The 14979-nt window shown below is 38.7% G+C and overlaps 1 protein-coding gene across 1 annotated transcript in view; it reads right to left on the reverse strand.

Moving 5' to 3' along the window:
- Window positions 1–14979, reverse strand: part of SHC4 (SHC adaptor protein 4) — a 140100-nt gene that overhangs the window by 12865 nt on the left and 112256 nt on the right. Inside the window, exons 9-10 of the mRNA XM_004056153.5 lie at window positions 14584–14644; window positions 6807–6986 (exon numbers count right to left, since the gene is read on the reverse strand). Of these exons, the coding sequence (XP_004056201.3) occupies window positions 6807–6986; window positions 14584–14644 (241 nt within the window). The remainder of the gene's footprint in view (window positions 1–6806; window positions 6987–14583; window positions 14645–14979) is intronic.

The following is a 14979-nucleotide window of genomic DNA, read 5'->3' on the forward strand; positions in this document are numbered from 1 at the left end:
AAACCAGTCTTTATCTTTATAAACACAAAGAAGTGTTTATGTGTCCTTAGGTAAGGGTCTTGCAAATGAGAAATTATCTTGACTATGAGTTTGTATGACTACAATTTACACACGATCATCCCATGAAGTCACTGGTGTAGGCAACCAGTGTCCTGTAGTCGTAATTCAATTCTACTATTAATACGTTATAGTTTTGTCCCTACTTGAGGGCTTCTTTCTGCACACAGTTATAATGAGTATTCACAAACAGATCTTTTAAAAAATATCATTAATCTAAATCTAATGGCTGGAAACACTCTCTTCTACAATCAAATCTTTCTATTGTTGCCAGAAATAGCCTGACAAAATGTATGCAGATTTGATGAATAATACTTGTAATTGGCCTTAGTGCTGCCTGCTTTCAGGCACAATGGATAACTTCTAATGAGTAGCCATGTGTGTGTTTGTGTGTGTGAAAAAGTGTGTGAGTGTGGGAGGAATGCATGCACGCAGTGTGTGTGGGTGTACACATCTTAATGCGTTGATGGCTTTTGGTCTATTCTGAGATTATGGTGAAGAGCTTTTGGACAAAGACAAAACAATAGAAAAACAGACATTATATCATCTTGAAAAGAGGCAACAGATCGTGGGCCAACCAGAGGAAATGGACAATGTTTCCCTAACAGTTTCCCAAATTAGCAGAAGGACAAGATACTCCACTGGGAGATTTCAATCATCCAAACATTCGCTGAAAATCTGATTCTGCCAGAATAGATGACAATTTGTTTATTTTGTTTAATTTTAAAAGTTACACATACTAGCTTTTTAAAATCTAGGAAAGAGAAAAACAAATAAAATTAATCACCTATGGTCTCATCACTAAATAAAACTGCTCTTAACACTGTGGTACATTATCTATTATCTTGCTCCTTTTCTAATGCATAAGTTGACTTTGACAATAATAATTATAATCTAAATATGGTTATTTATATATAATTTATGTGTAATATTTAATAAATTGCTGAATTGATATAACCATATTTTCTGAGAAGAAGTAGTGGAGGTTAAGGAAGTAATAAGGAAGGCCAATCTAGATTTAATTGAAACCATAAAAAAGTGACAGGACTTATGGAAGATAGTAATCATATCATCTTGGAGTTCCTATTGGCACTTAAAGACGTATTGTTCACAATCAGACCTTCAAGAAAGCACAGTATAGATATGGCTATCCACACCCAAATGGATCTAATGGGCAAAAACCTCTAAAAGGGAAAATACAGTTTAAGGAAGAGAAAAAAATCTAACATGCAAAATCTGGATTAAATAATTGAAAGTAATCTCAATGAGAAAGAAAGGATGAGACATTTAAAGAAACCAATATGAACTGTAAAGATGGCACACTGATGAATCCCATTTTTTAAAAGCACCTGTATACAATTTTTATAGTATTAATTATTATTTTAGCAAAGCACTGGAAAAATTGATATGTCCATCAATAAGGGACTGACTACATAAATCATGATGCACTCATACAATAGAATACTATAGAGCAATTTAAAATAGTGAAGATTGTATGTTTATACAGACAAATTTCTAAAAGAGAAGAGTAAAATAAGGAGGTATACAAGGGGATTATTATAACTGAGAGCTGAAACAAGAAAGCGGAGCGTTGTCTTGTTTGACATCAGCTGAGAATGTGCACATTGGGTGATTGAAAATTTTTGTTGCTCCGTGCATGGCCACAAATGACACAAAAGGACCATGAGTATTGATTTTGGAGTTACAACTAAATTTTAGCAAGTAAGCTAATTCTCAAATATGGAATCTGTGAATAATGATAATTGACTGTATACTGTTTATTAGTATGGATTACTGGGTGTATGAAAACTCTAAAATAAAAATGTATTTGCATTGAAAGGAAAAATATGTTCATTTACACAAAGTATCCAAAAATTTGGTAGAAAAAGATGTTAACATGAAATGTTAAGCATAAATGAGAGAGAGGCTCAGATAGTACCCAGAGAAAAATTATTTGTAATGTAAAGGAAGAATTAAATGTCTGTCAGACATGTTACAAAGGCATAGCAATTAGTATATAGTAATTAAGATGCTGGTTGAGAAAAGGCAAGTGGTCCAATAGAAAAAACATAATAAAGATCCCAGAAACAAATTCACATATATACTAAGAGCTTGATATAATAGAAAGTAGCATCAGGGAAAAGAGGAGACTACTCAATCAATAGGGTTTGGAAAACTGACAAATATGGATAAAATTAAGTTAGATCCCCAACCTCACATAATCTATAAAGGGCAAGGGGAATAAATATTTTATTATGAAAATAAAACTATGAAGCCAATATTTAAAAAATATAATAGATGTTGGATAAAAAAGAGAAAATTTAATCCAAAGCAAGTAGAAGGAAAACATAATAAAAATAAAATGGAAATCAGTGAAATTGAAAACAAAAAACAACAGAGAAAATTAAACCAAAACCTGGGCACACTGGAAAGATAAATAAAATTAATAAACCTAAAAGAGGACTGATCAAGTAAAAAGGAGAAAATTACCAATAACAGGAAAGAGAGAAGGGATATCACTATGGATGTTTTAGGCACTAAAAAGACAATAAAGGAATATTGTGGAAAACTTCATACGGAACTGCCTCTAAGCTAATAAAATGGAATCCTGCCAAGTTTTCAAGGAAACTACATTGCCAAAGAAATCACAATCCCTTCTAGTCCATGGCTTTTGGCCCCCGAAGCGAACTCTAATCTCTCATGACCACAGTGGGAAATAGCCTGTAAAAGTGGCGAAGCCCCCAAGAAAGGCACTTTCTCCAATATCTACTTTAAGTATGCACATGAAGAACAATGGTAGGAACAACCCAGATGGCATCATCTGGATCCACAGATGACAGTGGACACCAAAAGTCCTTTCCTAAAGCTGAACCAGGATCCAAGCAAATCGCTTTCTCCACTTCCAGCTCATGTAGTCTTCACAACTCTAGCCTGGCCAGATTTGGTCATCGCTGTGGACCAGTCACTGCTGTCCCACACTGTTGCATTCCTCCCTTTTGTGAACGTGAGTTTCTACTGCAATTACCTTATTCCTTTTCCCCTGCTAATTTGGGGTATGGAGAGTGGCAGACAACTTGGCAGATAATAAGGATCTTCATCTAATCTTAGATGCTGTAATGGTATAAGTACTTGCAATGTCTTCCTTGGGGAGAAGGCAAATATGTTCTATGTGAAAAGAAAAGTTCACGAATATTTGTGGCAGAGACAGTCATCTACCAATATCTATCCTCCCTTTCATTACATTACAGAACTCCTAAGTTTAGCTGGGCACCCAGCTAGAGTAATTTTTATAGCCTTCCTTGCAGCTAGGTGTGGCCACATGTCTATGGTCCGCCAATCACAGGTGAAAAGAAATGATATCTGCCACTTCTGGGTCATGTCCTTTAAAGAAATATATATGTGCTCCTCTTGCTTTTCTCCTTTCCCACTAGCTGAATGCAAATGTGATGATGAGGGCCCAAGCAGCCACTTTGGACCAGAGATGGAAACCAGATGTTGAGAATGACAAGCTACCCTACCAATCCCGTGGCACTAATCTTTGAGCTTTTAGGTAAAAGAAATAAATGTCAGCCCTTTTTACACTACAGCATTTGGCGGGGTGGCGGGGGCGGTATTTGTTATGGCAACTGAGACAGAAACTAACAATAAATCAAAACAAAAATTAGTACCAGAACTCATGGAATCTTTCTGCCATATTTGGTGAGAATAAAGATTGTGTCAGAACTTTTTTCTGTTGGTAGTGTGACAGGATGAACTGAGGAGCCCTACAAGCATGCCTGAGAGATATTAGGTTAGTAACTCTGGATTTGTTTTTGTTTGGTTTGGTTATACTGAATTATCAAAAGCTTTTTTTTTTTTTTCTGGCTAAGGGAGGCTAAGTATGCCTAAAGAAGCTAAAGAGGATTTTTGAGGCAGGAAGGAAGAAAATAGAAGGATCCATTATGGGGGAAGGTTAAAAGTGCAGTTAAGACATTTTATTAAAAAGTATGTATAAAGCTATCCCCACTCCATCTCTTTATTACTAGACAGGTGCTTTAACCAGCAAAGCCACGAAGCCTCACCCCATCTCTTTATCAAATGGTCTTAAATCAACATAATTTAAGGTTTTGGAGTTGGATTTATTTTGGAGGGAGCAATGTTGAATTTAACCTCAAGAGGGCAGCAAGGAGCCCAAGAGCGCTATGGTACATTAAATCCTAATAGGAAATAAAGAGGGAGATTGTACCAAAGGCCTAAATTATTAAATATGTTGCCACCAAAGCAGGGAAAGGGAGAAAGGTGGGGAAAAAAGGCTAGAGTCAGAGAAAATACATTTTGACATTACAATTTTGGACAAGGCAGACTTTATTTACTTTCAATGAATGATAGAAATTTTGTTATGTATTAATTTTGCCATTTCATATTATTGAATAGCCTATGACAAAAGGCAAAGTTCCTTTGCTTGGATTATGAATAATTTTAACTTTGAAGACTAAATTATAAAGGAACTGGAGTTGTGAATCAAAGAATATTCCAGATCACCTAATTTGGGCCACCCACTAAATAAGTTCTCTGATAATATGTGTGGCTCTGAAAAGTCCGTGAAATGAAAGGTATCAAGAATATACTCTTATAAAATCTAAGGTCCAGAAAGGGTTTTTTTCCAAAAAGTTGTAACAAACATTACCTATCCACACAGGACATTTCCCATTGCACAGTTGAGTAAGCTTAACAGCAAAAATCTGAATTTGTTTCACATCTCATCACCCGTCACATAAGATGTCCTCTGTGGTAGCCACAGAGATGCACTGCCCAGATCTCCCTTCAAGGAAGCACCATTGCCCCAGGTGTCAGCAGTCAGCCTGCAGCTGACCAGCCCTTCTGGCTCTGCCTCAGCTGCCCAGGGTTTGACCTTCCTGGTGTGGCCCACATCCCAATACTGAGATAAATGGGGCTATATAGGCTCAGCCATTTGGGCCCAATGTAGGACAACTCCGACAGACCACATGGGCTTTTTGGTGTTGGCTGAGGCTTTGTCGGGCCTGTGTTGTAGTCTCATCTCCCACTCCGGCCAATCCTACTTCCTCTCCATTGCTTCCTGATATTGATCCTCTTACAGACCCTGCCTGCCAAGCTTCATCTTAGCATCTGCTTCCAGAGAATCCAGCTTGGTTGGATAGGGTGTCAGGAGTGATCTCAGAAAGTCAGCATAAAGAGGGATCACTTGTCACCTGGCTGACAATAAGGACCCCTGGTTCTTAATCTAGACAGTTAAGACGGTCTGCTGAGATCCAGGCTCAACAAAATCTTTTAAATTTTGTCTTGCATTGTAGCCACACTAACTGGAAAGCTGTCTTTGGCAGTTCTGGAGAAATCTCCTGGACTATTAAAAGGATTTTCTTAGTGACTGGCTCTCCATCATTGGAGCAAACCAAATTTGACACCATGCCAATCTCTGAACAAAACAACTTCAATATTTTATGAAAAGCATTTTTTGTTTATTTTTCAGTTGATTATAGGCTTTTGGCTTGTTTTATTTTTATTTATGTTCCTGTTTATGATAGTAATTTGGCAGGAAAGATGTTTGTCTTATTGTATTTTACCCACAGTACATGGGTGAAGAAAGGAGCCAACTTATTTTAGCGCTTTATAGATGACTTATTAAGGGGTTTTGAAATGAATAAAATTAATGCTATCCCTAACAGAAACAGTAGCCACTGTGACTCATGCAAATAAACAAATTCAAAATTATCTCCTGGCCTTGACAGCCCTTCTTTCAGCAAAAGTACATAGTAGAAATCAAAAGTTCGAAGTAAATTTAAAGTATTTGAAAGGATTATTCAAAATCAACATTTCTAAACCTTGAAACCTAAAACAACTCCACAAAGCTCTAATCAATATTAACTATGGTGAAGGATGGAGGTAAACAAAGAAAACTCAATCCCTGAAAATGAGACCAAGAAAATAGCCTTCTTGAAATATGAGATAGTACGATTAGTTAAATAGTAGCCCTCAAAAAGATAAATTCAAGGCCGGGCATGGTGGTGCCTGTAATCCCAATGCTTTGAGAGGCTGAGGCAGACAGATGGCGTGGGCCCAGCCTGGGCAAACAAGATGATACCCTGTGTTTACAAAAAATACAAAAATTAGCTGGGCATGTTGTTGCGTGCCTGTAGTCCCAGCTGCTCAGGAGGCTGAGATGAGAGGATCACTTGAGCCCAGGAGGCAGAGGTTGCAGTGACCCGTGATCATGCCACTGTACCCCAGCCTGGGTGACAGAATGAGACCCTGCTTCAGAAAAAAAAAAAAAAAAAGATAAATTCAAGCCCTAATCCCTGGTACCTGTGAACGTGACCTAATTTGGCAAAAGGGTCTTTACAGACGTAATTAAATTAAGGATCTTGAGATGAGATTAGTCTCATCTCATACAATCATTTCATCTCCTCCTAAATCCAGTGACTGTTGTCCTGTAAGAGGAAGGAGAGGGAGATCAAGAAATAGAGACACAGGGGCAGTCAATATGAAGACAGTTGCAGAGATTACAGTGATGTGTCTACAAGCCAAGGGACATCAAGAATTGCCAGCAGCCACCAGAAGCTAGAAGAGAAGCATAAAATGGATTCTCTTCCAGAGGTCCTAGAAGGAACCAACCCTGCTGACACTTTGATTTTGGACTTCTGGCCTCCAGAACTGTGAAAGAATAAATTTGTTTGTGGTAATTTGTTAAAACAGCCCTAAGAAATGAATACAGACAGTGAGTAGCTACTTACTTCCGCAGTGCCATGGGCTCCCCAGTGGTTGGACTGAGCTTTGATTTCCAGCAGAGCCAGGTGTACTTTGAAGAGCCTGTGTATTAATGTAGCAGGGGTCATCAAAGAGATCCACTCGGCACGTGTGCTTCAATAATGAGGTATCTCGCTGGGACTGCACCCCTCTTGGATGGACATTACCTGTAGTGATTAGTAGTGATCAATGCATTATGTTTTTTCTTTGTAAATAGTAAATAAAATCATGTTTGAGTCTAAAATTGATAGAAACCTAAAGGCCATGCCCCACCCTATACAGTGATTGAACACTTAACTTTTAGGTTTGACCTGGAAAATCAAAATAAGCACCAGTCTCTGAGGGAAAGCCACCCTTTCACTGGGCTTCTTTCCCTTCTTGGGCCCAGCCCTCAGCTGACCAATTGCGTCAACAGCAGACAGAAGACAAGCAGGAAGATCCAAAGAGGACTGACCAGCCGTGGAAGAAAGAGGGCTGATAGTCTCAGCAAACAGCACAAACCTGCACTCAACACTGCTCAGAGGGGTTGCCCAGGAATCAGGAAAACACACATGTCATATTGAACTTGATTATCTATAATTAAACTCCTTTTCAAAACTGATTAATTTTAAATCCTTATTCCCTGTGAACTAAATTAATTTATAAATAAAAAATGAATGAATGAATACAATAAAATTCTTAAGAGTAGGAAGTCTGGCTTCTCTCTATGCTCAAAGTTTGCTCTTGCCAACCTCAGCCTTGCACCAATTGTTGATGTTTAATTCTGTTATTCAACGAAAAGAACTCAAGCCTCAGGTTATCTCCTCCTCCTCTATTAATCTGTCCTCTCCCCTTCCATTCTATTCTACACATTGTAGCCCAAATAATCTTTTAAAAACTGCAAATCCGGTCATATTTCTCAGAGGTTTCACACCTCTTCAATTGCTTCCCATGCTCTTTAACAAGCTGTAGGCCTTGCTCTGTCTACCCAGCTACCCTTCTTCCTCTCTCCTCCTCAGCCTCTGTCTGGGGTCACACTGGTCTTCCTGCAGTATGATCTCACATCGAAAGGCTGTCTCCTCTAATTAACATGCTCTTCACTCCTTTTCTCCATCACTGTCATCCTTCAGATATTAACTTAAACATCTCTTTCTTTAGGAAGGCCTTCCCTGACCTTCCAGACCAGAATAGATCTCTGCTTTCCTAGCAGTTTGCACTTGACCTCTGATATGGTTTGGCTGTGTCCCCACCCAAATCTCACCTTGAATTGTAATAATCCTCATGTGTCAAGGGCAGGGCCAGGTGGAGATAACTGAATCATGGGGGCAGTTTTCCCTATACTGTTCTCCTTGTAGTGAATGAGTCTCAGATCTGATGGTTTTATAAATGGGAGTTCCGCTGCACAAGCTCTTTTGCATGCTGCCATGTAAGATGTGCCTTTGCTTCTCCTTTGCCTTCTGCCATGATTGTGAGGCCTCCCCAGCCATGTGGAAATGTGAGTCCATTAAACCTCTTTCCTTTATAAATTACCCAGTCTTGGGTATGTCTTTATCAGCAGCATGAGAACAGATGAATACAACCTCCAAAGTCCATATCATGAGAGTAATTCATTCTGTTATTTATGTTCTATTCTATTATTTAGTTAAACAGAATATGTGCTAGCCATATAGCTAGCCATATGTGCTCACGGTCATCATAAGGCTGCACCCGAACTAGTGACAGTCCATTGCCATAATGTAAGACAACATTAGTCCTTCTATTGCTTTAGTCATTAAACCTTTTCAGTGTGGTCCAAGGACCAACCACATACTGAATTTCACATCAGGGTGAATAATGCTATGACACTTGTAACTCATAGTATGGAAAGTAAGAATACATCAAGCAGGAGAAGCCCAGTCAGAAGTCTGCAGTCTTACCACCTGCTTCTCCTTTACTCCTTGTCTGTCAGCTGTTACATGTCATCTTGTCATGTGTCATACTCTGTATGTGGAGTATCCTAAAACACAAGTGAGGTTTCTACAGAGGGAGGAGTTGACAGGGTACCTCATCTGTTTTGTACATTTTGCCACCTATACGATAGTTTCCATTTGCTTAGTTAAGTGGATTTATAAGTTATATTATCTAGTTTAAACTAAACTTGCTTTTACAAATGGAAAGTGGCTAAAAAATTACTGCAAAGAAATGAAGGATTAAGGATAATTCTTTTAGTACAAGCTCCTCCTTAGCTGCATTATGAGCTTATAAACGAGAATGATCTAATCAGATCAGAGCTTTGGCCCCTCAAATGTTCAAATTATCAGGAATTAAGTGTAGTTTTACATCTATTTTCTTTTTCAATAAATGCTCTAAATGCATACTAGACCTTGAGATATTATCTAATGATAGCATCCAGCTATTGTAATTAGCAAGTCTTTGTAAAAAATGTTTATTTATCATCTACTCTAACTTTAAATTTTCCTATATTTGTGTGTTTTATGATATATGCATATTAATATATTAGCACATGTGTATACAACTTATACATTATTAAATAACCATTTATGTAGGAGTGCCTGCTCATAAAAATTTACTGAAAGTGAAATATAATCAAAAGTGCTTGAAAGTGGCTAAGTCAGTTTTTTTTTTTTTAAGTTGACATCTCACCCTGTCACCCAGGCTTAAGAGCATTGATGCAAACACAGCTTACTGCAGCCTCGAACTCCTAGGTTAAAGTGATCCTCCTGCCTCAGCCTCCGGAGTCACTGGAATTACAGGTGTGAGCTACCAGGCCTGACTAGAGGTCAGCTTTTAAATTCATATGGACCTGAGTTCAAATCCCTGGGGTATCTCTTACTATCTGAGTGGTCTGGGATGAGTTAATTAACCTCTCTAAGACTCAGTTTTCATATCTGTAAAATGTGGGTGCCTAGCTTAAAATACTGTTGTGAGGACTAAGTGAAATAATGTTGGTGAGACACTGAGCATAGTGCCTGCCTTATAGCAGGTATTCGATAAATAGTTCCCACTGATGCTCAGTTATTATTTAGTCACTGATGCTGGGCCTCCATACATGATGCTTACCTCTTACTGCAATATCCTCCCCCTCCTTTACTTTACTTAATTCTTATTTGTCCTTCAAGATTCTGCTCTGAAACCATCTTTTTCAGGAAGCCTTCCCCTGAATCCTTCCCTCCCTAAGGTCGGGAATGGTGCCACTTCATGATATACTGCAAGAATCTGTTTACTTCTGTCTTCCCCCTTGAGACTGCAAATTCCTCGTGTCCTTGAGGAAAGACTAGAACGCATCTAATTTGTGTATCTTCTGCATCTTCAGTGCTTGGGATGAAGCAGGTGCTCAAAAGAAAAATGTTTATCAGCTGATTGGACAAATAACTGCATGTCTATCCAATCTTCCTTTGTTGGCATATTTAACCCCACCACGTTTTGAAGACTCTGGATCAACCCACAGCACAGGGTGCTAACGCATCTGCCCCTCACAAAGCGTTAGCCTGAGCTAACCACATCAATTTTACCATCCCGTAGGATGACACCAAAAACATCAGTGTTTATATCTAGCCTCTCTTGAAAACTGCCACCTTTAAGTGCACAATAGAGTACTGAAAAAAAAAGAAAGAAAGGAAACTGCCATCCCCCTTTTTTTTTCATATGGGCCATCATATTTAAGTTGGTAATGTTGCCTTAAATTAAAAAAAAAGAAAAGCCCACCCCAGACTCAAATTTAAAATCATTCTAGGCTGAAGTGTATGGTTCACGAGGGCTTAGACACAGATGCCAGCTAGTACGCCTTCCAAAAGTTCTTTGTGCCAAGTATTACTCCAAGACCCTTTCCAACTTTCCTAAGAGAAGATTTGTAGAGGAAAATAAATATATACACAGTATATACACTGTAAGTAACAACATTTTAAAGTGTAAGCCCTTAGGGTTTGTGGGAACTTAATGTCTTTTTGATTAAAAATATCAACATTTCAATTTTAACTGGAAGGTCAGGGAAACATTATTCTATTTTGCTAATTATTGTTTTCCATGAGGGAATTTTTCCATAAGTATGAAGGATAAGGATCTTTTCTATGTCTAGTGATAAATACAATTAACTCTTTCAACAACCAGAGGCTACTGCAGTATTTATAATACACTGGAATTCAAGTTTGAAGTCAATATTTGAATAAATGGATGTCTTCGGAGGCTATTGAAAATATTTCTATAGGTATCTCTCAAATGCCTATACATGAATCTCTGGGAAAAGCCACAAAAACTACATATTTCCTATTCTGGCAACTGCTATTAAATTGCTCATTGGTCAAGACTTTCGGATTACTTTAAAAACATATGCCCAAGTAGGCCAGGCGTGGTGGGTCATGCCTGTAATCCCAGCACTTTGGGAGGCCAAGGCGGGCAGATCACCTAAGGCTGGGAGTTCGAGACCAACCTGACCAACATGGAGAAACCCCGTCTCTACTAAAAATACAAAATTAGCCGGGCATGGTGGTGCATGCCTGTAATCCCAGCTACTCAGGAGGCTGAGGCAGGAGAATCGCTTGAACCCAGGAGGCAGAGATTGCAGTGAGACGAGATGGCGCCATTGCACTCCAGCCCGAGCAACAAGAGCAAAACTCCGTTTAAAAAAAAACAAAAACAAAAAACAAACAAACAAAAATATGCCCAAGTAATCAAGACAGGTCTCAAGATAGGATTACCTGATTTATAAGTGCCTAGGGATGAAAGGACACTAGTAGGAAACTCTCTCCTGCCACAGTAGGAGGGACCTTACTTGTCATGGCCACTGGGACATGGGTTGAGTCCTTCCATCCCACCATGGTTTTAGTAGCTAAGGTTTGGAGAGATAGCCTCTGAGCATTCTGGTTCCTCACTGGAACTCAGAAATGGCTTTTTTATGGAAACAATGTTGTAATTCAGTGATTTACGGGGGAGCAAAGTATCTAGGTGGAGGACTTTTCTTAACTGCAAACACCATCTCACCTCCTCAAGATTCTGAAGTTCCCAGTTACAATCATTACCTTACAGCCACCATTAACAAAGGGAGTATCCAACAGAACTTTCTATTGTTTTATCTGTCATTACAAAATATATATTTAAGCTTCAATATAGGCAAACCAGAATAGTAGAATATAGTATACTTGTCTAAGAGTTAACCATCATGGCTAGGATTAATTCTATAAAAATATATCCCAGGCTCCAAACAAACTTTTATTAAAGTCTGTTAATGTATTTGAATCTTCTTATAGTGGCTTAGGGAAATATATATGTAAATAAGAATAAGGGATTATATTGTTTGTTGGTTTAAAGAAGAAATAAAACTAAGATAATCTGCAAGACTACACTTACAAAAAGAAAAATCTGGAATAAACGTTAAAATACTTTCATATCCATTAATTCCTTCATAAATTTATGTTTTTGGAGATGGGTGTTTTAAGAATTTTTTTTAATTAATCAAGTTGAGAACTCTTGGGGGAAAAAGAAGAAGGGAAACCATGTCCCCTTTTTCTAGTGGTAGTATTGTGATTTAGCCCATTCAACATAATTCTAGAAATGTCCATTTCTAGACTTTCACTCAGTGAGTTCCCTTCAGAAGCTGGGTTATTAAGGACAGGAGGGATGTGGCTATGCTGACTATTTAATGGAGAGGAGAGAAACAAGCTGGGAAGGGAGGTATTTGGGCAGGACTGAACATTTTGAAGATCCTTAGGATGCTGTTGTAGGTTCGACACTCATCTTTCTCTCTTTACTCCTGAGCTCTCTCTGTCCCAGTGATCTGGGAACTGGTCCTGGCATGCTTAGTTCTGGTGCCCATTTATTTTCTCTCTCTTCTTTCCCCTGCTCTCTCTCCCTCTCTCCCTATGTCCCTTTCCTACTTCCTTCCTACCTCCCTCTCTGTGCCTGGATAATTCCTACTCATCCTTCAGGCCTTGGTTTGATTGTCACTTCCTTAGGGAGAGCCTCTACAGCCTCCCAAATTAAGTTAGGTTTCCCCATTATTTGTTCCTATAACATCTTGGGCTTTGAAGCACTCTTCATATTTGTAGGCATTTGTTTAAGGTGTGTCTTCCTGGCTAAACTGCAAACTACAAGAGTGCCAGTTGTGCCTCTAGCTCTAGCACCTAGCACAGTGCCTGACCCATGGGAAGTCTTCAGTAAGTAGTCATTAAATAAAGTGTTGAATAAATGAAGAATATATGAATGAGATAAAATAGGACATGGAGGTATTTCCAAGTGAGCTTCAGTACAGGGGAGAACATGGTTGCAATACCACAAGGCATGCGTGGTACGTTCCTGACTATTAAATCCTTAGGTTAAGAACCTCCAGGATGACGGAAAGGAGAGAGGAAGGAAATATGGCTGCCAGAGAGCATAACTTTTAAGAGATTCATACTTGCCATTAATTTAATTTGTTTAGTAATATTATTAAAGGTTGGTTTGGAATTTTAAATAACTTTAAAGAATGGCATGGAATTTTAATTTCTATCATAAGAAGGCATATTTTTACAGAACTTAAAATACTGCCTTAGGCCCAGCATGGTGGCTCACGCCTGTGATCCCAGCACTTTGGGAGGCCAAGGCAGCTGGATCACTTGAGGTCAGGAGTTTGAAGCCAGCCTGACCAACATGGCGAAACCCCGTTTCTACTAAAACTACAAACATTAGCTGGGCATGGTGGCAGGTGCCTGTAATCTCAGCTACTCAGGAGGCTGAGACAGGAGAATCGCTTGAACCCGGAAGGCTGAGGTTGCAGTGAGCCGAGGTTGCGCCATTGCACTCCAGCCTGAGCAACAGAGTGAGCCTTTGTCTCAAATAAAAAATAAATAAATATAAATAAATAAATAAACTAAACTAAAATAAAATGTTGCCTTAGTTCACTACTCCGTTTACAAGATAGAGGAAGGTGGTAATCATACCTATACCAGAAAGAATAAATCTTCATGTATCCTTCACTATATAAAAAATAATAAAATTAATATATTACATTGGTGTAATTCCATAAGAAATAAAAAAGTATCCTTGGAAGTGACTACCTTGTAGATGGCAAGTTCCTGCTAATTTGAGTCCTTAAATATGGTTATCCATCTGTATTCTCCACTGCATTATTTATATAGTTCAGTCATCTCCTCCTCTAAAACTGCAAAACTTTCCTTCCTGAAGAAATAAATATGCTCAACAACTAATGGGAATTAAAATGACTAACTCACAATATAACATGTTTTAATTAAAATATATTTCCAATCTGATAGTCAAGGTTGTGGAAAAGTTTTGTCCAACATCAATGATCACATGCAGTAATAAAACATTTAATACTCTGGCAAGTATGGGGTGGACAAGCTCCTAATTGAGATTCTCACATTTCAGACATCCTTTCCTTCCCTTTGCCAAGCCAGAATAAAGATTTTATCTTAATCCTAATGGATCTGACAGGCATCAATTTTCACATTAGCTTACTCCTGATCTTCTTTGAAGTGGAACTCCCTTGGGTTTCAAGCAGAGAAAGCACCTTTCCAGAGAGAGAGCTTTCATGATTTCAAGGCAGTAAAAGACTCCATAAAGCAAAACCATCATCATGGCAGATCACACAAGAGCAAGGGAGAACCATGAGCCTTCCTAGTGACACATATGCAACATTCTGGGCCTATCTGAGAAGCCTACAGTCAAAGGATTATGTGTTTAGTGGTAGATACCTGACTTTTCAATGAAGTATTTAAGAGCAAGGGCCACATATGTCCATAGGACTTACAAGGAATAAGGAGGGTGGCAGATGGAGAAGGGCATTGTACCTACCTATTGCCCTGCTTTGTTCTAAACAGTTCTCATATACACTGCTGCACTTGGAGTTTCCAGGCTGCATGAACAACAAATTATGAAACATTTACAAACATAGTACACATTCATGAACTTAAAAGAAAAAAATAATAATAATCCCAGAAGAATATAGCAGACTTCACTTTCTGACACAGGAAATGTTTGACAGGTAAGAAAAGAAAATGGATATTTGGGGTGAACAGAGTACACTCTTCATAGTTCATCGCCTTGGAGCTGCAGAGTTGGTTCTGATTGGGCTGGGGGGTTCTAAAGGCTACCAGTGTCCTGTGTCCTGAGGGTTACTGCTTCTGCTTGAGAAGTCGCATGCCAGAACTCAATCCAAGTCTCAGCCAGAAAGTGATTTTCAGGACACTG

Source organism: Gorilla gorilla, chromosome 16 (genome assembly GCF_029281585.2).
Source record: "Gorilla gorilla gorilla isolate KB3781 chromosome 16, NHGRI_mGorGor1-v2.1_pri, whole genome shotgun sequence".
Lineage (NCBI taxonomy): Eukaryota > Metazoa > Chordata > Mammalia > Primates > Hominidae > Gorilla > Gorilla gorilla.